A 23,986-nucleotide genomic window follows, 5' to 3' on the forward strand; every position below is an offset into this window, starting at 1 on the left:
ATGAGGCATTTTCACAGAAGACTGTAAAAACCTAATATTGCGTATTTTACATAAAAAGATAATTAAAAGACAAACAAAAAACAGCTGACACAGTTGTTTCTTTAGGAAGCACCAAAAAAAAAGAATTGCGTAAGGTGTTACTTAAGGGGAAGAAGAGGAGCTAAAATGCCAGAAGTCAAGTAACCAAAGTGAAGTAATAGATGTTTCAAAAGTCAGTGACATTAAAAGATTGGGGGGGGGGGAAATATGGTTTGTATAGATTGTCTGCTGTCAAGTAAATAACAGTAGTGGAGAAACAAAAAAGAAGGAGAGGGAAAAAAAGGAGAAGAAAAAAAGGAGAGGAAAAATAAATAAGGGATGCAGAAGAAGTAGGAAAGAGAAAGGAAACAGTGTCTCCTTTTCCCAAACAAGAAGCAGACAAAGCAGACATGAGGAAAAACTAGGTGCCTTTCATCAATGACAAGCATAATCACAAGGCACATCATTGTATGACATGCAATTGTTATGCTATGGCTTTCTATAATACACTGGGTTTTTTTTTCCCGGACTAAAAGGGCACTATAAAATCTTGCAGCCAAATTTATGTCAGGAAAAAACTGGTTAGATTGGTTCCAATTAAAAAAACCAAGAGTAAGATAGAAATTTTTCATTTTAAGTTGTATATTAAGTAATTTCCAGCAAATACAAGTTATTGTATCAAAATCTATACCATATTAACACTTTTAACAGGTGGAAAACTGGCAAAAATCATGAAGAAGTAGAAAGAATGGTTTTAAGAAGCATTTCCAATGAGTAAGCAGAAACAGCTGAAAATGCAGAGCAATCAGATTTCTTTTAATCTTTTCTGAAACTATTCTCTGAAGCATGATCTCAGGAAGTACTTTAACAGAGACTTGTGAGAGAACACAAAGCTACTGACAGATCTACACTATCTTCTGCTAATAAATCCAGGGCAACTCACATACCTGCACTACAATGATTGTTCTAAGCACTCCCAAGTAATGGGATCTGGCACTGTTGCCAGAAGCACTCTCCATCCTTCTCTTGCCCTGACCATTTATTTCTACATTCGCTTTCTCCACTGCTTCTGCAGTGATCAACATTGGGAAGGCTGATGTGAATCAAGAATAATCCAGAAGAAAGAGCATCTTCAATCCAGAACAATTATCCAGCCTTGATCAGTAAATTACAGCCCAGTTGGAGCTTTACTGCTTATCTACATTACACATGTATTTTGAGATTAGGACACAATTAACAATATGAACACCCAGGATTTAAGTCACAAAGTTTGGCATATTTGACCTTCTTCTGCAGTATAAACATAAAGAGAACATCTAATTATCAATTTTTTTGACTTCATATGTGAGAAATTATGAGGACCAAGCATGTAAAAAAAGTTATGGAAAAAAAAAAATCTTTCTCTGAATCCTTACTCTGAGAGGTTTTGGCCCTCCTTGTGTTAGTTAAGCCCAGTTTATATGCTAACAAATCAAACCACTTCCTTTATGTAATGACTGAATACACAAAGGGAAAGCAGCCTTGATTCCAGAAGGTGCAAAGGGATTAACTCTGGTAGCACAGAAAATAGGGTTTCTGAACACTAAAAAGTTCATCCCTTAATGTGGTGAGAGAAACAATTTTCAAGAAATACAATTGAAAATACATCACAAGCAGATGTGATGTATTTAAAAGCACATATAACCTGCATATAGCTTTAAATCTGTTTATCATTAATTCATGCAAAACCTAATATTTCCAGCCATATAACAGAAATGAGTACTACCTTTCTGCACGTTAAAACATGATACAACATATATGGCCAAACTTTTATACTAATAAACAAATAATTTTACAATAAATTAGCACTAAAGATAGTAGTCATACTGTATGAATTTAGAAGTCTGAATGCAAACTACCTTCTCAGGAAGGGTTAGGAGTATTCAGTCTGGATATTTTCACTGGAAAGGAATTATAGCAGTCTCTGTTTAATATAAAGCAATCAAATGTGATTTTCCTGAAGTGATTCATCACCTCATTTTCTCTGATGCATAGTCACCAATATTCAAGGAAGTATTACTTTTCTGTTACAATAAAAAAGTAGTCTTTAAAAACAACTTAGAAAAATTCATTTGGCAACAGAACCTTTTCTGCTACAAAACACTTATTCACAATAAAGAAAAACAAAACTGATGAAGTGACCAGGCTGCTAACTAACTACTTGTTAAGGAGACACTTTAAATTGAGATTAGTCAATTTATTAGTAAAACGCATTTTCCAACCACAGTACTACTGGCATAATGAACCGCTGTTGCTTGTAAACATTTCCCCCCTGCCCCCTTGCTCGTGCTCCTGCATTATTATGCCAAGCACATAAGGGAGAGGAAATACAAATCTCCTCTCCACAAAAGAGGAAGAAGAAAAAAAAGTCCCAAACATGAAAACTCTACAAGTTTTGCAGCTATTCATCCTTTAATAAGGATTGGTTCTTAAAAGAAGTTATTCAGCATTTGCTGAGAATGCAAGGAAATAACACAGAATCCAGGGATTTGAAACTTTAACACTAGGTTCCAGTAAACTGGCACTCAAAAGAAAAGCTTGCACTCATGTAAGCATTTTGACACAGACAGATGATGCATCTCCAGGAGACAAATTAAAGGGTGTTGCTCCATTGAGCGGGTATGTGACAGGAGTAAACTGTACTATGCATAGCACATAAATGCTACGTAGATCTCTCATTTTTTTGAATTCCTTATTAATTGCAAGATGTTATTCATAGGAGATGACTGAGCAGCCATAAATGCAGAGCTCTATCAGTGATTCAGCATCTGTAGGTCTGCAGCAAAAATTATTTGCTTTTATGGGATAATGGAAAGCAGCTAAACCTCTACAACTAAATCCAGCCTGAACTCCTACCCCTTTCTTCTCCAGTCTTGGGGTACAATTCTCCTACCTCCTTTGTGTTAACTTAAATCAGTATACAACTGTAAAGAAAACTAGTTGTGCAACCAAAACAGAAAACCCATCCTCCCAAAAAGATGGTTCTGATGGATCAGTGCCCCAATTTACCTTCAGTCATGTGCCCCTTATGTCTAGGGCCAAGGCTGTGAATGTCAACTATGCGTTTCATTGGCAGCTCGAAACGATATTTCATCATTTTGCATAGTTTGCATAGGTTTCATAGGTTTGCATAGGTTTTTAAAGACTTATCGAAAATATTCATTTTGGGAGACACATGTATGTATAAAATATTTTTTTTATCCACAGGAAAGCCACAGAAGTTGTTCTATAGTCTACATAAGTTTTTAAATTCTAAATAGACTACCTGTTTACTACTTTAACTCAGTAAAGCACTAAAGAGTTAAATCAGACTGAAACTGATGACCAATATCCTAGTCATTTTTCCAACATAAAAATCCATTTGTTCCTCCTGTATACTCTGGGAACAAATAACATTACCCCTTTGCTTTAAGGGATGCAGAAACCAAGAAAAAAAATTCTGTTGCATTTGGCATATTTCAATCACTCTCCATCTATTTATACACCTATTTCCTAGGTGTGAACCCTAAGAAAGTCTCATTCAGGTATGATACTGCTACAGCAGTGTTTTCTAGATGAAGCCAGTAGTGCACACATTCAGCTGAATGTAGAGTTTGAAAAAAAGGGAAGTTAAAAACAAAAAAAAATAAAATAAATCAAGCCATGATTAACTTCACCCAGCTAGAGGCTGAGAGCACCACAGCCTTGTTTCAGATTTGAAAGAAACACTTTAAAGATTTTAAATTGAAATTGTCCCTTTAAGTCTATTTATGCATTTACTCTTCATACTCATATTCCAGCTTCCTCAGCAGCATACACAGAGTTAAAATCCGACGCTTATTAGAATAGACTTCTGGTGGGAAGTGCTAAGAATTCACCCCACTGCCTACCAATCTATCCAGAAATCTGTTCTCACTCCTACTTCCTCCTGTCTGTTCCTTTCTGAAACAGCAGTAGGGGGGTTGGGAGTTTGCCTTTCCTCTCCTGGATCACAGTTGTGTACATGAACTGCACCAGACCATATGGCAATCTCTCTCAGTCCGTAAGAGGCACAACAAGCTTCCACCCAAGGCAGTCTGGAGAGGAGCAGGTAAGAGTGAGAGCCGACACACAGCAGTGTCCACATGCCTGCTCACACACACCAGCTACTACATCTGGGCCTAATGGAACAGGCAGGAAGTACAGAAAATGGTAGTTCAAGGGTAAGAGCAGCCCTGGCCATACTCACAGAAGCACACTCCAGCTTCTATCTAGCTGCCTACATGCAACTTCAAGTGGTCTGGAGAAAAATCAGACTCAGAGGTATTGTTTAGAAGGCTTTGACATAAAGAAAATTATTGAAGAAAAACCAGTGCCTGTTTGATGAGCAATGCATGCAGAGGATAAGCTCACTGCTGGAGAGTGAGACTAGAGAGAAAAATTGGACTCTGAAACCTCGATGGCTGTCTGGAAGCTGCTAGACAAAACCAGCTAATCAAACATAGTGAAAATGGATCTTCCTTTCATGAAGGAAAAGCATTAAAGTTTTATTGAATACCAAATTGCAAAAACCCAGTAGGAAAATCACTCCAAGAAGCAACACCTGAGGAGATATTCCACTGCTCTCAGTGAAGAGCTGATAGGATTCCCAAAAGGGCCCAGCTTTTACATCCATGAAACCTGTGTTTAACTCTGGTAAAATTGGAATTGTCTGGTCAAATACACCGAAATAGGATCCCACTCATGTTCTTTTCTAGGAAGTCAAAAACTATTTTTACAGAGATTTTATTTTCAATCTAATAAATTAATAATTGCATTTTACAACAGCTTTTAGCCCAGCAACCAAGTTCTTCTGTAAATTAGTACAAAATTTTGTCAACATTTTTTACATTAGATTTTAGGGTATACAACCTACACGAGCGTGCAACAAGTGACTTGAAAGAAAATACATTCCCTCAGCTAGAGCTATGTCATTTTCACTTTTTAGCTTAATTCAACTAGTGGAGTCATTATATCTGTATAACAACACAGTAATCTAATTTTCCTATTTAACTTTTCTGCTCACTGCTGTGTTCTTAAATTCTTTACTACCACATAGACAGCTTACTGAGAACAAGAAGTTGCTTTACTTAAGGGAATAGGGAGCAAAACTGAAGCAGCAGAAGGCGCTGCAGATTTCCTGTCCTAAATAAACATGAAAACCACCAGAGACAAAGAACTGTCAAGCAGCTGGAGATACATCCAGGATCTGCCTACATTGAAACATTATTCCAATAATGACCAAAACTAAACCACAGTTTTCCATCGCATCATTTCTTCATCAATATCCTGCACAACGTGGAAATAGACATGGGTCACTCAGCATAGGAACTGCATAATAGTTTGCCTTTAACTCAGGTGTTAATGCACCTGTAACCTGCCACCAGTGATCTATGACATTTGATACACTAACACCAGAAGTGTTATTGTAAAAAAACATTCAATCTTCAAGTTAAGGTTAAATATTCATCCCTCTCAATTTAAGAGATTGTACATTTCCCTCTGTCCACGTTACATTAAAAAAAAGTATATAAGCAATTAAAGAAATAAGGGATTTCAACAAAATCCCTAAGCACCAAACTAAGAAGCCTGACCACATATGTATTTCCCTCAGAGAGGGAGTCATCCTCTATGGAAACACTGCTGTAGATATGATGAAAGTGTCACACTCCCACAATACAAAAGAAAAATAATTTTCTTTTCATTGATAAGCAGCTAGGAAAAGATGGCACCTTTTTATTTTCTTGGTTCTGCCTTGGGTCACAACTTCACATTATGAAGATTAAACATCCAAAAACCTTAAAGGATTCAAATGTTAGTGTAAAAACACTGAAGGATTATAATTTTCCCTCACTTAAACTTTAAAATGAATATTGACTGGCAAGAGAATGTCAGCAATGCCACTAGTCTATCACATTTTCAACCTTCAGAAGACAGCTGTAAAAAATAAAAATCCAAACAACCCCAACAAAAAAAATCACAACCCCTTCCTCCCCTCAAAGCCATCTTTGATAGAAACTTAAAAGTCTCTGTTAATAGCAACAAGTTTAAATACTCGATCTTAGAAGTCCTATAGGGTAATATAGATTTGAGAAATCGCATGGAACCTCTTTAGGAATGAGGTTCCATGCGATTCACACTACAATAATGTGAGAAATTTGAGGTTCAGTTAGCATCAAATATCATTATTTCTTAAGAGTTTTTCCCAGACATATTATATGTCAAATAAAATTAACCCCAGAGATGTAACATGATCCTATAATAGTTTGACTAAATTACAAGTTTTAAAGTAGACAGCCATCAAAGTAAGGAGAACAAGCAATCATGAATTCAGGAAATGTACATTGCCCCATAGTCAGCTAATGGCAACTTTAATAGGATGTGATGGATTTTTCTCCATCAGGAGAAAATACTGCCTGCATTTTTGCTTCAACAACCCACGCCAGCTGACTAATGGAGTTATATTTTTGTCTCGTATGAGGATGGTTACTTGCCCATCCTCTAGCAGTTGCAGAATGAAACATTAACAACAGCTGTGGGGTGAACAGAAAAGCTGCTCTATTTGGTAGCCAAGATCCAAAGTACAGGCCTTTCCTCTCAAACAGTGGAGCTCATTTTCTGTCACAGGGTGACAAAAAGCACAGAACAAAGCCAGTTTTAGGGCCTGAAGTAGCTAACTGAAGGTACTTCTAAGGAGGAACACATCTTTATGGAGAAAAAAAAAAGTACAGGATTCACAGAAATTAAAAATAGGGGCACTTGGATAGATAAGAGCCCTTGGGAGCTTAGAAATTGTTGCTGAAAAGAAATACCAGTGGATCCAGACAGGTTTCTTTAAACAACTCTTATCAAATACTATTAAATATAAAAGTCTTTAGCTCGGCATACTAACAATCCTAATCATAGCAGACCAATCCCAAACACTCCTGCCACACTACTGAATAATCAGCATATGCCTGCAACTAGAAACATCTTTTCATGCAAACACTTGGGCTTCAGTCCTGCAAAAATTTAAATATATCACTCTGAGTAGACCTACAGATCTCTCTGGAAGTCTGTAGAGTTTATCACACACATAAAAGCTAACACATATTTATAAGTCTTGCAAGATAATTGCTTTTGGCAGAATATAAATAACATTGCTCTAATGTGTTTCAGCATCATGGTCTCCTGCTTTAAGAGCCAGACATTCTGGTGAAGCCTGTCATTCTTCATATAAAAAGTGGCAGCTGTATAGCCCACAGAGACATTTAAACTTCTCTTTGCATTTTCTTTAAAGTTTCAGAATAGTGTTTGGGCATTCTTTTAGAGTAGCAAGAAAGCTAACAAGTGAAGCCAATAAAAATTGCCTAAAAATGCTTTCTTACTAGTGCCATGGATACCACTGGTAGGACTGGAAGCAATTCTTAGACAAACTATCTATAGCTTCCAACACTGCCAAACAGAACATCAATTAGGCTGTGGAGTTTACTAGGTATTTTTCCAGAACTCAATGCACTGGGCAGCAGGGCAGTAATTCAAAATGAGAAGCAGCCTTAATAAAGGACTCTAATGCTCACTGTACTATATACTTCAATGAAAAACCTTAAAAATCTGCTACAAGAAGAGTTCTCAAATAGCAGCACAGGCATCTGAAATAATTTTAGAAATTTAATGCTAGCAGTTTGCCTGATTTCTAGATGCATACCTAAAACTAGGGCCCAGATTTCTCTCCTTGTCAGTCTTTATTTTTTTTTTCTTTCAGCATTGTCTTACTGTCTCTATTACCTTTCATGTCAACCTCTAACAAGCATAGTCAGGAGCAAAGAAAAGTAGCTTCAGGTTCCATCAATGCCATTGAGAATTAGAAGAATGGTATATACCACCTACTGCAAGCCCCAGCTGGAACAGCAGACCTGTCTTGGCAGAAGATCCAGTTCTAATTAGGGGAAAGAAATTACTATATTTTGTAGACACTGGTAGACCTTACAGCAGCTTTACTTTTGCCCTTCCGTGATCCTTCCCTTATTTTCATACTTTCATCTCTCTAATGGTTTATCTAACAGATAAACCACCCTTGAAAAAAGATTTTACAGTTGAGGAAGTCTTGCATGCAACACCAGACCTGTTGTTAACTCTAGTTCAACAACACAAAAAATGTAATTTAAAACACTCAGCAGCTCTCTCAAACCCCTATGAATTCACATTTGCAGTCAGTATCACCTTGGCCCAGAAAACCAGTTAGAATTTCCTTGAATTAAATTGATTTCCATTAAGCATATTTTGTTTTGTGTACAAAAATGACAGACATACATTTAAGTGGAATACACAGGCAAATTTTGAAGTACCTAACTTTTAATCAAAAAATCCTTTGTTTGTGCCTCAATTGTATCTAGCATAAACTAGGATCTTAAAAAAACCCCAAACAACCAAAAACCACACACAAAACCCAACAACAAAAACCCAACAAAACAAACAAACAAGAAACCCATCCAGTTTCCAAGTATTAATGAATGAACCTTGACTGACCAGAGACTGGAGGAAAGCAGCACAGGCAATCTCGCCCCAAGAGCACCAGCACCTCCCAGCCCCCTTATCTATCTGCTAAAACAACACCTTCACATCAGAAAGAAGGCACTTGACACTGACATGACCATTAATTCAATGCATTTCCTAACAAAACTGAACTGCTAAGTTCTTCCCTAGAACATCATGCTTACCATTTTCTCTCATCACCTTATTCACTTGGTTCTTGTGGGACAAATGGTTTCAAGAAAAGAAATACCCATGCAGTACACAGATACTGAAATACTTCATATAGATAAGACTAATTTCAAGTTCTACCATCAAGCACGAACAGCCAGTTACATCAAAAGATTAAAACTGCATAAGCTGGCATAGCAATTTCAATAACTTCTAAATGCCTGAAAACACAGCACTTCAATTAAGAGCAGATAAACCACCCAAATCTAACTTTCTCCTAAGGTCAAATGAAGCTCTACCAAACAACCACATGGTAAAGTTTCCCACCAAACAATCCAGAAAGAAATAATATATTTCAGCTCAAACCTTCTGATGAGGAAATAGATGCATTTGGAACTTAACCAAGTTTCATAGCAAATGGAAAAGATAGAGAAAGGATGTCAACAAAAATTTTTGCCAGAACCTATATGGAAATTCTTATGTTTTTATGTAAAGCATGATAATCTTCAGTAAAGCAGCATTAAGTTGTTAAAATAACAAAATACACTACTTAATCATTATTCAATTGTGATGCTCTTGGAATACTGTCCAGATATAAATGGGATCTCTGAACATCTTCGATGTTTCTATTGAGTTTCTCAGACATTTTCAAAGGGATATTACCAATCTCCCAGAAAGGAGAAACTGCAGCTGACCCCTCTGTAGTCTTTCAACAGTCCTGAATCATCATCTGCCTTGTCACAACTTCCCCAAACCATTTCAAACCACAGATCTGTTTTACCATGAAAAAGCAAACAAGTGAGCATTTAAGTTCAGTAGATTTTAAATAAATCTACTCCCACTCTCTCTCATTAACTGATTTCAACTGTAAATTTGCTTTAGTTGCTTTAAGAGGGGACTATTAACTACATAGAAACAAAGTTATTTTGTGTGTCAAAATGACAGCACCAGTACTCTTATATTTAGTGAAACTGGATATGTCAGTGTTGATTAAACACTGCAATAATGGAATTCTCTTTTATTTCTATTTTAAATGGCTGTTAAATAAACAACTGTAGTTTATTCTGAAATACTTCACAGGCTATCAGAAGGGGTCTGAAAAAAACCCAAACCAAACCTTCAAACGTATCCTGAAGAGTTAAGCATTTCAAATAATGCAGGCTATCAGAAACCTTTACAACAAAGCCATTGACAACACATATCAGATATATGATTACAAATCTTCATACTGCTTCATACTGCTTGGGAGCTGGGGCATTTACATACATCTCTTAAAAACACCCATGCAACTATGAAGATGTGCTTGTGAGTACCCTCTTCTGTGTATTTTTACAAAGGAGCAACAACTTTGAGACCCTTCAGAGCCATAGATAAATAATTTTGTGTAATCTCAAGAAATATGATTACCACTGAATTCAACTTCACTCCTGTGGATCTTAGAACCTCACTTGGTATTAGCCAAGACTGAGAAACTGCAGTGCAAGTCTAGTATCTATATGAATAAAGCACACACAACATTTTCCTTTGTGAAAAAAATGGTACATAAAGGAGCTTGAGAGACTGAAGGTTAATGAATCTAAGTTTATCATTAGGAAAAAATCAAATCTTCAAAAATAGATAGACAGAAGGAATACATAAACCTCCCTACTTGCGCTGCCAGATGCTACAGCAATTTCTGATCATACTGTCAGGGAAATGAAAAGAATACAAATAGTAGCTGGCTATTTCAACTGTGAGAACTATTAGTCTGAGCTTCTTGTGATCTACTGGAATATTGCATGAAGAAAAGGTTAGACCAAAAGATTTTCCTGCTTTTTGTCCAGCGTTGTTATTGACAAAGGACAAATCCCAAAGACAAACAGGAATACATCCTGACAAAATCATTTGCTGAGTTATAGTAAGAGCCCACTGCAGAGGAAAGTAAGATCACTCTTTTGGAGAACCCCATTTCTCAATGTAAATAAAGCTAATGGAAGTTATATCCTACTGAAAACATGATACAACCACATTTTTCTGGTTAATGATAAAAAGATTGAACAGCATCTTTAATTTCAATTATTAAGACTGAATTCATCAGGAATCAAATGTACTGTTTTACTCTTTAGACAAAATAAGGGAAGCTAAGTAGTAACAACACTGAAAAAAATCCTCTCAGCAAATACACCTAGATCACAGACATTAACCAAGTAACTGACAGTTATGTTTTCTCCACTGTAAAATACAGAGGTATAAGTGAAGAAACAAACAAACAAAAAAAAAAGAAAGCAATTAATTTCTACTGTAGGATACCACAATTTCTGCACTGCCTGACTGTAATTGCCTTTAAAACAAACTGTGAAGCAATCTCAAAAAAGCTGACCAAAATCGCTCTTGTCCTTGAGAAGTGTCACTTGATCCTTCCTCTTTTGCCATGTGAAATACAATGAAGTTCTCTCTTACAACTTCTCTACTGAAATGATCTTTTACTGAAGTACATGGAAGAGATTTGGATCATCATGCTTTATTTGGGATGCTAAGTTGATCCAAGCTCATACTGAAAGGAGCATGAGGATTTTTAACTAAAAGCTCTTCATCCTTGAGCTTCAGTTGAGGGGCTCAAGCTCAAGCAGCATAGATTTGCCAAATGGTAGAAAAGCCAATCCTGTATCTGCCAAGAGCCTCTCAGGCCTAAAAACCAGCTGAAATAAGACTGGGTAAACTTATTGCTCGTTATTCCTCAAATCTAGTGCACACATTTTGGTTTTGTTCTGAAAAGGAGCTATACATCTGCAGTTCTACATCAGAAAAATTAGTTGGCAAATATCAAAAAAGTTGAATTTTCTGTAGCAGAGAAGTGACTCAACATTGATTTTCAATATTTTTGCAATGTCTTCTTTCACTGATGAAAAGAAGATGAACTTGTAGCTTGTGGGAAGCATTCTCTCCTTCTACAGCAAAAGAAACACGTTTTTATTTGGGTTATGTTTTTATTGTTCCAGAGTGGTAAAGGACAAACTTCTTGCTAGCATTGCTCAAGCGTAAAACCCTGGTATTAAGACCTGTAAGGATGCTAATGGGCCAGTGAAACATCTCCAAGAGATACTAACCAGTGGCTTACTTTCCAGAGAAGTTTTTCAGGATAATCTACATGAGAACACTAATAGAGAAATATTCTCTAAAAATGCTTCCTAAAACTACTAAAAACAAGCCAAAATCTATGAGGATGGTGAGATACCCACACACTTCAAAACCATCACCTTCAAAACCATCACATTCAAAACATGGAAAAGATACATCACTTTCAGCAGTAATGAAACAATCAAACAAAAAACAACAAAAACCACAAAGAAATAAACAAAATAATTATTGCAAAAAACCCATAGTTTTTAAAATGTACAGCAGAGAATGAAAGAAGAGAGAACCTGAAAAAGCGTCACTAATTAGCCAAGTAAGGTTATTAGTTTTCCCCCTATTAGTTAACCACAACTTACTCCAGAACAAGGAAAATAAAAGGCCTTCACAGGAAATTACACTGTACTAAAGTACAGCACTCTAAATTCACCTGCTCTGGAATAGCTTCCTTGAATAGACCAGTTCTTCATCCAGAATTCAACTAACAGATGAAGAAGAGCTCATGTTTTCTACCCTGCTTCAGGGCAATTAATGTGGACGTGTCCTCCTTGGGCAGGATTTGCTGACAGCCATGACTGAGAAATGAAAGCTTGTGAATTCATGCATCGTCAGCCCAGTTTGAGGAAAAGCAAAATGAGGTTTGTGTCAGTGACAAACACACACTTGCCCAAGCATCTCCTTTACACTACGCAGAACACCCTAAGTATACGATAGAAGGTACTTAAAAGTATTTGATAAGGCAAGACTACCTCACCTTCTAAAACCATTAGCAAAAAGTCATCTTTGCCCCTCAGACAACCTGAAAGCAGGGAAGCAGGTAATCCCACAACAAGATTCCCTCAGCCTGCCTGCAGCTCAGAGGCTGGGGTGCAGGTATGGTCACAGACTCAGTTTGCCATGTCCCAGGCAGATGCTTAACTGATTTCAGCAAATCCTCCATTACCTAACCCGGGTTGTTAACATGCACGATTCTTCTGCATCACCATAGTAACAAAGCACGTACATTTTAAGGTGCATATGGGGGCTCTTCTAGAGGATGTGTCAAGTTGAATACATCTAAGACAATATAAGATATTTTAAGCTAGCCCTGTTCAGTACAGAAACAGAAAGCATGAAAGTACTGTGCTAGAGATTTTCACAAGACTGCTCAAGCAGTGGTTACACATCCATTAAAAAAGTTTTCTGGAGGCTGAAAGAAGTAGAAGATGAAGAAAGATTCTGTCAAGACACTTATGGGTCTTAATGCATTAAAACAACTGTGTAATTAATAATGGCCTGATTTACACACACTAATTTCTTTGGGAACCACAAAGCACAGCATAGTAAAAGATCTTATGAACACAGTTTACCTACAAGTTTCCCCACTCACCCTATGCCTCCAGAAAACAGTAAAAAAGATCCAGATAGAAAACATACTTACTCCTTTTTTTACTCATTAGGAAATGACAAGCAACAGGCACTTTCATGTCAATGAGAGTGCCAAGTACCTTGAGCTTACAGGCCTGAACTATGACACCATTCCTGTAGGATACAGGAGGGACACCACAGAAAACCCAGGCTTAATGGCACCCCTTACATTAGGTGGCCCCACAGCAAATAAGCCCATACATTGATAACAGCGTCACGGCCACTCTGTGACTTGCCACATTGAGATGCATGCATCGAGTGTGCATGACTCCTCATAGCAGACACCGCTACTGCCTTAAAGAACCAAACCAAAATAACGTTCAACAAGGCAAATGTATTATTCCTCAAATAAACCTCTCAAAAAGTTAGAGAGAGGCTCTGAACTGGGGGGAAAAAACCCCCAACACTAAAACCCTGCCTTTCAGGTAATGATTAAGAAAATCACATTAGCAGAAAGAATGTAAGAAACAGCATGCTACGAGTCTGGATGCAATTACAGTGATATTATCAACATTTGAAATGCCCACATAGTTGAAATCTGAAGATTAAAGACTAAAATCAGACCAAACTCTGAAACAAATCAAACAAAAAAACCCTAACAAATCTGTCAGAATATTGCTTTATTTTTCAATATTAGTATTAATAGAATTTTAATGCTTACTAAGATGCAGTCTTCAATTACACAGAACCACCTGTGCATGACCAGAAGACACAATATTCCTCCCTGGCACAGGAGAAGTAAATTAGACAAGCAGTTGAAAAAAAAGAGAATTGGTCATTTCCTAATATTGAAGGTTTGAGAGCAGAACCCAGGCAACCTAATTACAACTGTGTATCTGTCTTATTACCAAAATCATCAAAATTCATGCATCCTGGCCACATGGATTTTATTTGCACAAAAAAATCTCAGTTCTCAAACACAAAAATTCTCAAACATTGAATTTTACAATTTTGCATTCCCTTGTCACGCTCATTATGTACAATTGGTACCAGCAACCAATTTCTTCTTAAAAATCTTTTGAAATTAGAGACAGCAATGCCAAAGTTATTTTGCATCAGAAGCACAGATCAGTATCATTTGAATCACAAGTGGAACTTGTAATGAGATAGTTAACAGCCCCCTGAAGAGAGCACAAACATACCTATCTGAAGTCTATCCTGTTATATGAAACTTCCAAATTACTGTTGGCCCTAAAGCAAGCAAAGACCAGTGATTATCAACAATAACTAGTGCTTACAGACATACAGCTTTGTTACATAAGGTCAGCCCCATACACAGATTAAAAATCCCCTCAGGATTTCCCATTTTAAATGTATAAATCTCATCTCTAAATCCTGAATTATCTTCTTTACACCTTTTAAAAATGTATTCCTGTTCAATGTTCAACATGTATCAGCCTCAACCACTGGCCTCATATTAAGACATGCTGTACTGGGATCCAGAATAAGCACCCCTTGCACAGGAAGGAATACCCAGGGCTCAGAATACTTTAGCATATCTGAAAGGTTAAAAAGTTTGTAAGCAGCTACATAAAAATTCCTAAATCCGAGCAGGCGCAGTACTCCCACCTTTCACTAACCTTACTTAATCCTTTCAAAAAAGGCTAAGGAGAGAGAAATCTCTTCTGCCCTCAAGGTTTATACCACTTCACCAAAACAGTTCTGCACAATTTCTGAAGGAATAAAAACTCCTGGCAGGAATCCTCACTGACAGCTACATCTTACCATTCTGGAGTTATTTAGGGAAGACAGTCAGTCCCAGTAACAATTTTTAATAAACTTGGCACTAGATTTCAGTAATTGTTTCATTAATTAAATTTTTGATGCTTCTTTTTGGTATGTACGTTTGTTGACAACATTCGACTTTACTTAAAGCTGAAATAAATCAGTTTCATTTTTGCTTTGACAAACTTCAGTATCTCAACTAACCAGCAGGAGTCAAAGAAAAAGGGTGATTGTTAACAGTCATCAGATCATCATGGGGAAAGCCTATTCACTTATTGCTGTTTTTCTGGAGGTTTTTAAAAACAACTCAAAAAACCCCAACTCTTCCGTAGACTTTAATGACACCTGCTCTTGCAAACCACTCTATGTCACTGTATGTCTGTAAGCACTAGTTATTGTCAAAAACTGGCTCACCAAACCATTCAAGCCAAGCATTTGGGCCACAGAATTCCTTCTGGCATTCTGAACAGGCGAGTGTTAAACTTGCTTTAACAGAATTAGACTTCCTTACATAATTAAAACATTATGAACAGTGGTATGAATACATATGGAAGGGGGGAAGAAGAAACAGATGCCATATCACCTAATTTTTAAATGGTTTAGATGTTTCAATTATACACATTTGGTGAATTCTTGCATAGAGTACACATGAAAAACATTTCTTCTGAATGGAAGTTTGGTATCACACAGCAGTGCAGAATGGAACACACTAACTGAGGAAGTTTCTACAGCCTGTTTTCCCTGTTTGAATTATTTAGTGTCATATGACATTGAGTTCTTACAGAGAAAAATGCTTGTGAGTGATTTCCTTTCACAGATAGATTAATTTACTGTCATTATACTAGGACAAAATTAACAATAGTAATAATAATAATAATAGTATCATCATCATCATCTGTTTTCCCCACCTTAAGTGGAGCATTAGGAGTTAGGGCCTGTGTGTAGCAAGTGAATAGTTATTTAATCAGAACCACACTTATAAACAAATTCTAGCACTCAGAGCACTTAAATGCAAATTTTTTGTCCCTTAGCATATTTAAAGACTTGTAGGTTGCTTGGTTTTCTTCTTTTTCTTGTTCCTATGTAGGACAAAATTAAAATAAAGCAATGAATATAGACAAATTAGTATATATTTTTAAACAAATTGATATCACAGATACCAGCATGAACATTACTATAAAGATAAGCTTGAAAATATTAGAAAATACAGGCACTTAAAATGTCTGCTTACTTTATGCAAGTGTAAGTGCTGTTCAATACCACTGCAGTCTTATAGATTGATTCTTATTACAACTTTCAGGTAGGAGAGGTACTGTGTTTATGCTAGTATGACACACCATAAAATATTTTACTATATACATAATGTTATCACTTTATGAATGAGAAAAACCACAGGGAATAATGACAGCCAACAGATTTTACTAGAGGATAGTCTAAGCATTAACAAAAAAAAAATCTTCACTTACAGAGTACAAAAAACCAAGCACAACAGAATTATGTATTGCTATTGTCTTAAATCTAGAAATAGATGGCAATACACAAGAGCATTCAGTCCTCTTCCTTTCACCAAAAAATAAGCACTGCTGAAGATAAGGGACACACCTAACAAAGTATTAAAAAGCATTAAAAAAAAAAGTTTCAAATGTGTTTACACCTTATTGAATTTTAATTTGGAAACTCTGTAGCACATTAGTTGCCCAAAATTAAACAGATACAAAACAATGGAAAACGCTTTCAGAAAGAGATATGAATATTTTCAAGGGAGAAGGGAAGAACAAACTTTATATTTTTAGGGAACATGAAATTTCTGTTTGCAATCAATTCTAGCCATTCAATAACTGTGCTAGTTTAAATTTACTTGCTGAAGTGTTGTTGCACACTAGAACAGGAAAAAGAGAAAGACATTTCCTTCCTAAAGCAGCATACAGAAACCGGGATCCTGAACAATATGGCAACTTCCAGACATCTTTCATACTCTTCTGAGTAACGTGGGACATGTTCTAACTGAGGAAGAAGAGCAGAAGGGAGAAAGCATTTAACATTTGAACAACAGCATTTAAGACAACATACACTCTATGTCATATCCTAGTCATTCTTTTGGAATCAGCGGAATAAAAACCAAAAAAGACAAAATTATTTCCTTTGTCTCCTTTTTAAACTTGTGCTAATACTCTGAAGAGTATTTTTTATTTCTAGTATTTGTCACAACCCCATTAAATCATCACCTATACACGAAATTTCTCCAGATATACACAAGAATGAGTAAATAAGAAACAAAATTGCCAGCATTTACCCCCAAATGTACCAGGATTGCCCTCAGCTTTAATCCTGTGACTTCTGATCCTGTCAGGATATATTCTTTCAAGAAACATATTTACTTTTAAAAATCACACTGATGTCCTCACAGCCACTTTAACATATCAAGAGCATTACATTTTAAATGAACAAAGGGAAACACTCGGCATTCTTGAATTCAAATATTATTGCTGGCTCCAGTTACTGAAACATCCAAAAGCATTTTTCTGCAATATCACAGTAATCAAGGACTGTTGCTAGGGTGAACCTTTTTTTGAAAGAAAAAAGTAAAAATACCCATCCCCCCAACTGACTCTCAGATTATGTAACATGCAAATTCAGTTTCACCTTCAAAATAGTGTCATACAATATAAAGCCAAACAGACAGCAAGAAACATTTCATAAGACTGGAAAAGCCTCCCAAGGACTCCATAAGCAACCTTCCCTCAAATGAAAGCATATCAGAATTGCAATGATTTAATATAATCAATTGGGTTAGAAAATCCTTTCCTTAAAATAAAAAAAAAAAATAGTTCTATTTACAAATTCCTTTCATTAAGGGATGAAGAATTTCAGAGTCTATATATGCCCTGAACTGCAGAAAGAAATTTAGCCTGCCAAAAAGTGTTAAAAACCTCCCAGAAGTAATAAGCCCAAATTAATAGGCATTACTTTCTGTGATACAATTTCACATTCAGCTTTCAGTATCTAGGCTTGTAAGACAAATTTAATACAAGTCTGAAGTACAAATGAAGTACAAACAGTATTTTCATATATATTAAAGGAAGACATGAATAAATACATTATTTAAAAATTTTGTTCACCTTTACTTTTTCAAATCTGCACTTGAGGATGTTTACAGCACCATAACCTGATGTTGTTAAGCACACAGCATTAGAATGTAGTGTGTTTAATTTACAAGCTCTTTAATTAAATTATCTATGAAAATGAGTATATTTATGTGGTAAAACAATCAGCATGTGACAGTCTGAATCTGTAAAAAATACAATATGTAAAAGCAACTCTAAATATGATTCGAGAGCAGTAGCATTCCCTGAAATAAAAGCGGCCACCTGCAATAGAGAGGAAAGTAAACAAGGCACTAAAGCAGTGCTGCTACTTTTCGATTGCAGCAACTACGACTCCATCTTAAGCCTGTCATCATTCACCCCTGCTGAATGAGGGCTACACAGCACAGGAACCATTCTGCTTTCCCTAACATGGAAATTCAGTCACATTTCTAGACAGCAATTAAAACCTGCTACCAAAAGAGAAATTTGGGATAGTGCTCACTGACATGACTCCTGCAACATTATTATATTCAGTTGCATGAGTAGCAATTTGACCCATGAGTTCAAAATTCTAATTCCTTCATTTAAAAACTGATTGGCTCTGGGAATATATTGTGTTGATGCTGACCACCCTGATTGCAAAACATCACTGAGGAAGAAAAAGAATAAAATTATCTGGAAGTATAGAAATACTTTCATTTAACTAATACCTAACTGAAAAATACAATAACAACATTACAAGAACAATGTAAAAATCACCAATGAAGACTCATCTGTAGTAATCAGAATTTTATAAGGCTGCCTTCCATATGTTCATGATTGAGAAGAAACCCAGTAGTCCTTAATGTAGCTTCTTAATTAATCTTTCCCACCACCACTGAGAATTTATTATTAACTGAGGTCAAACTCCAGACACCACAAATATTTATATCTAACTTTGTAAAATGTAGTTTTATAAACAAAGACTAATGCTCAATCACCAGAATATTCCTGGTAGCTACAATGACACAAAATGCATTGCAAAGTACCCGTATTTACTCTTACATGCCGAAAGGTCTGTTAATGAACTCAAGGCCATTGATGCCATCAGTTCTACTGATAAAATTAAACACAGTGAACTCCTAATATATGAATTTCAATTTGTACATCTGTCTTATTTTCACTAACAGTTCATCTGGAATTTCAATCATATTTCCCAGCCATTTGAAGTGACACACTTGTGCTATGTGCAAAAGCAACCAGAGAAAAATTATGACTCTGGCCACACCAAAAATGCTGTCAAAAAAAGCAAAGCAACTGAGAAACATTTTTCTTATTTTATTTCTAATATTTAAACACATGAAGTAAAAAAAAAGCAAACCAACAAAATCCCTTGTGTATTTTTTAAGAAAAAGCATAGTTTATAGTGCTTTGTAAAGGTATTTATATAAGAACACATTAAGTCCTATAGCACCATTGAAAAAACTCAAAGCAAATATGGTATATGAGCTTTCCTTCCTTGTATTAAGTAAAGATTAGTAATATTCCACATATTCTCTTAGGCTGTACTAACAACAAGCCTCCTCCACTCCATGGATATATAATTAAGGATCATCTCAGTGTAATTTGTTAAGATAATGAAAAAGCATACTCATGAGCAATGAACATCACCATTTTAACACTGGCAACCACAAAACAGTTACATCAGAAAAATACACTGCCTGTTCTGGGGATCCTTCATCAGTAAATTTCACTGTGGGTTTTTTTAAATTTCAATAGATTTAAAATCAAAGATAATACATTGCCCTCTAAACAATTTATGCCATATTAAAAGCATTCCTGGTATTCTGATATTTCAGAGGTCTCTTTAGCCACAGCATAGGTTAAGGAGAAACTACAATTGCTAATCTGCTGTAAAATTCTCAGAGTAAACAGACAGAAAAATAAATTGCAATGTTGATTTCTATCAATTTAGCTGTTTTCACTGTCACCTGTATTTTATAATAGGCAACATTTTCAGATGCCTCATTAGGTATGACTGCCTTCTTTCTGCACCATGTTGATCTCTTGCAGATGTAAGGCTGTATCAATAAAATGTAAATTACTCCAAATGGATTAATACCCTGTCTCGAAAATGCATTCATAATAATGAATTTGATTTTCAGTATTCTATTTTTGACTCTATTCATGAAGGGGAAAATATTTCAACATTTTATGAATAAAACTCTTCCTAGTTTAAATGTAAGATGGTACAGCGAGAAGGTACTGATGAATTCATGCTCCTTTATAGGAAAAGGATAAACATAAACCATAAAAATAAGCCTTTCTCGTCCCTCCACATCTCCCTTTACAGCGACTTCCCATGCTCGCAGCCATAAGCCCTCTTCCTGCTGCCCTCTCCGATAAACCTGCCGGCCTGGCTGTCTCTCCCTTCCCATGCAGGTCTGATCTGCGAGGCTGCTGAATGCAGACACTGTACTGCACTGTGAATGGACAGCCAGGTATTTTATGAATGGAGCTGATCACGTGCTCCCAGCACCTCCCCGAGCTGATATTTCCCACATAACTGTGTCAACAAGCAGCGAACAGCACATATTAATACAGCAGGTCCTGGAGACCTTCCGCCGCCGGCCGCGGGCCGCAGGCCGGCCCTCAGCCCGGGAGCAGCCGCTTCGTGCGCTCCGCAGGGCAGGTTCCGCCGCAGGTCAGCGGCGGTGACAGCAATTCTTTTTCGCAATTTTTTTTTTTTTTTATGAATGGAGATTGTGGTATGCAAATGAGAGCGATTCACAAAAAAAAGGAAACATGGCGGCGGCCCCGGCTCCCGGCCCCGCGGGCGCCGCGGCGGCTCTCCCCGGCCCGGCTCCCCCCGGCCCGCTCAGCGCCGCGGGCGGCAGCGCCCGAGCCCCGAGTCCCGCCGGGCTCCGCTCCCCGCGGGGCCCCCGCGCCGCTCCCCGGGGACCCGAACGCCGCGTTCGGGGAGCGCACGGGAAGGTGCGCAGGCTTGGCTCGGAAGGCGGCAGTGAAATGGGAAATCCATCTTTCCTGCCGGAGGAACCCCGTCCGCACCCTGCCTGTCAGCTCGGCTGCTCCCCGGCCGCTCACCGCTACCTACAGATACAATGGGCGCCGCGCTCCCTCCCCACCGCCATGGCCGCGGCCGTCACCGCATCATTCATAAAATCAGACCGAGCAAACACCGACTTCGCAAATCGTAACGCTGCGGCTCGGACACCGCAGCAATCAACTTTAAACTTCCCGATCACAAGAAAAGTTTCAAAATACTTTATATTCCTGTTTCAACGCCATAAAGAACTCGGATGTTTTCTGACAAACATTTACCGCCTCCGACCCAAATGTATTTCAAAGACTGATTACATGCAAGGGAATACAGCCGCACAGACACACAATCTCCTCTGAATTTCCTCCAAACCAGTCACAGCAAAAATATTAAGAGATCCTTGAACTATCCCTTTCCTCTCTGGGGGTGGGGAGGGGGGAAGGGAAGGGGGAAAAAGTCCCAAGTGCTCATTAAAAAAAAAAAAAAAAAGAAAAGAAAGGGAAAAAAGGGCTTTAGGGTAGGTTTAAGCTGTATTTACACGGACTGACTCATCCAATTAAAATTCAGGAGCAGTTTCCTGCAGGATGAAGCTCCCACACACTAGTTTCCATGTGAAATATCTACAAGTAACACGATTTTTTCGGAGGTAGTACGTGCCGACACCTCTCTGGGCATTTCAGACCCATCTTCCCCCTCCAAGACACCATCGTTACCTGCACCGTTTTCTGCCGGGCTTTAACTAAACCAAGCTTTTCCGGCCGGCGGCTCGCAGCCCTTCCAAACCAAGCTCCTTCACAAAGAGGGAGCTTCTGGGCTTCCATGTACGCGAGCAGAAATGCGCAGTCCGCGCAGGGGGAGGACAGCACCCGTACGTGCGCGGGCAAAGGCCCCGCGGGGCGCGGAGCCGAAGGGACGCGTCGAGCCCCATCCCCATTCCGATCCCGGGGCGGAGGGGAGGGGGAGCGCCGCCACTTACTCGTTAGAAGTCGCCGTCTCTTCGCTCATTTTCTCCTCACCACGATCCGACAGGCACACGGAGCAGCACCGACGCAGCCAGGGCGCAGCCAGAACTCACCAGAAACTTCACCATTGTTACCCCCGGTCTGCCGCCCCCGGCCAGGGCACGGGCCGTGCGGTGAGTAAGGGAGAGGGGCGGGGGGAAGGAATAGGAGAGCGGTCTTTATCCTGGAAACCCGAAATCCTGACGTCCGGCGGTGCAGCGTATTTCCCCTGTCTTTGGAGACGATGATGATGGTGGTGATGGTGAAGCAAACAGAAGCAAAACCCACGGATCTTCTGATATCGAGCTGCTCCCAATTAGAGGGGGATAGAGTTGTGGAGACAAGGGAGGGCTCCCCGCCGCAAAAAGCTGCACCGCACCGTCCTCCCGCTGCAGCTCATCTCCCTCTGCAGCCGCCTTCGCTGCTGCCGCCCTCCTCCTCCTCCTCCTCCTTCTCCTCCTCCTCCTCCTGCTGCTGCTCGGCCGCCTCCCTCCCTGCCCGCCCGCCTCCCGCGCACGGCCGGGGCAGGCGGCGGCAGAAATTCCTCCAGACACCGGAGCCGCCACAGGCCGGGGCAGGCGGGGAGGGATGGGGAAAAGGGGGGCAGAGAGGCTCGACGAAGATCTCCCACCCCCTCCAAAGCGTCGTCGAGCACTGCGGAGGGAGGACGCGCCGGCCCGAAGGAGAAGGCTGGCGACGGGGGGAGGGAGGCGTTTTAAACCAGCCTGGGGGTGGGAAGGGGGGGGACGGCGGAGAGCGAGGATGCGTCACGGCTGTTTGTGTGAGGAGAGGCGCGGGGAGGGAGGGGGAGCAGAGCTCCCAGGGCGAGAGAGGAGCTCTCGGCTGCAGGATGAGGGGGAGAGGAGGGAGAAAGCCCGCGGGGAAGTTCAGTGGCGGCGCTTCCTCCCCGGCAACAACTCCATTAGCGGCCGCTGCCGCCGCCTCGGCTCCTCGCGGCCACCCCCGCCTCCTCCTCACAGGAAAACTGGGCGGAAGCGTTGACTTCAGGCTCCTTCCGCCGCCACAGCTTGATCCAAAATAACCACGGGGGAAAGGGAGGCGGGAGAGGAGGGAAGAGCGAGGGGAGGAAAGTAATCCCCTTGACCCGCGCCCGCCACCGGACGGGCTCGCGCCGCCGCCCTCCCCGCGGCGCCCGGCGCTGCCCGACGCTCGAGTTTCCTGAAAGTAGTTCCCTCCCCCTGGCGCTGCCTCACGCGCTTCCCGGGGAGCCGCCGCCGCCGCACACGCACGCACGGCGCCGCGGAGGGATACGCGGGCTGCCCGCTGCCGCGCTCCTTCCTGCTCCGAGGGCGCGGGGCCGCCGCTCCCGGGCCCCGCCGGCCCCGGCGCGCCGGGCGGTCCGTGCTGGAAGCGGGGCCGCGCAGACCCCCGGGGCAGCTGCCGCGGGCCGGGGAGGGCCTCCCGAGAGTGGGGGGACGAAGCGGGCCGCCGGTGGCGAAGGGCCCGGCTCAGGCGCCTGCAGCGGCTGGGGGCTCGGGGCAGGCGCGGCTGAGCGTCGGAGTCTCCGCCTGCGGGCTGGGCTCCCACTTTTTGACTACTTTTTAAAGCCGGAGTGAACGTAGCCCGAAAGTGCGGCCGTCTCTGGAGAGAGCGGGGGACTTGGTGAAGCGGGACCCCCTGGCCGATGGCTGCTCCCGGAGCGCCCGCCCTCAGCCCCCGGGTCCGCTGGCGGGGAGCGGCTGCCCCGGCGAGCCGGGGGAGCGGTGCCGGCAGCCCGGGCTGCGCCGCCCCGGCCGTGCCGTGCGAGGCTGTGCCAGTGTGCTCTCCGGGGACCTGGAAAAGCGGGCCCTTGTGTAATTTTTTCCGTAACTGCGGTTCTGAGGCAGTGACGGCACGGGAGGGTTTGTGTAAGTTCGAGT

The 23,986-nt window shown here is 40.2% G+C and overlaps 1 protein-coding gene across 1 annotated transcript in view; it reads right to left on the reverse strand.

Moving 5' to 3' along the window:
* SPRED1 (sprouty related EVH1 domain containing 1) overlaps nucleotides 1-22,467 on the reverse strand; it is a 58,494-nt gene extending 36,027 nt beyond the window's left edge. Inside the window, exon 1 of the mRNA XM_059473939.1 lies at nucleotides 22,082-22,467. Within this exon, the coding sequence (XP_059329922.1) occupies nucleotides 22,082-22,110 (29 nt within the window). The 5' untranslated portion in view covers nucleotides 22,111-22,467. The remainder of the gene's footprint in view (nucleotides 1-22,081) is intronic.
* Between the last annotated feature and the right edge of the window lie 1,519 nt (nucleotides 22,468-23,986).

Source organism: Ammospiza nelsoni, chromosome 6 (assembly GCF_027579445.1).
Source record: "Ammospiza nelsoni isolate bAmmNel1 chromosome 6, bAmmNel1.pri, whole genome shotgun sequence".
NCBI lineage: Eukaryota > Metazoa > Chordata > Aves > Passeriformes > Passerellidae > Ammospiza > Ammospiza nelsoni.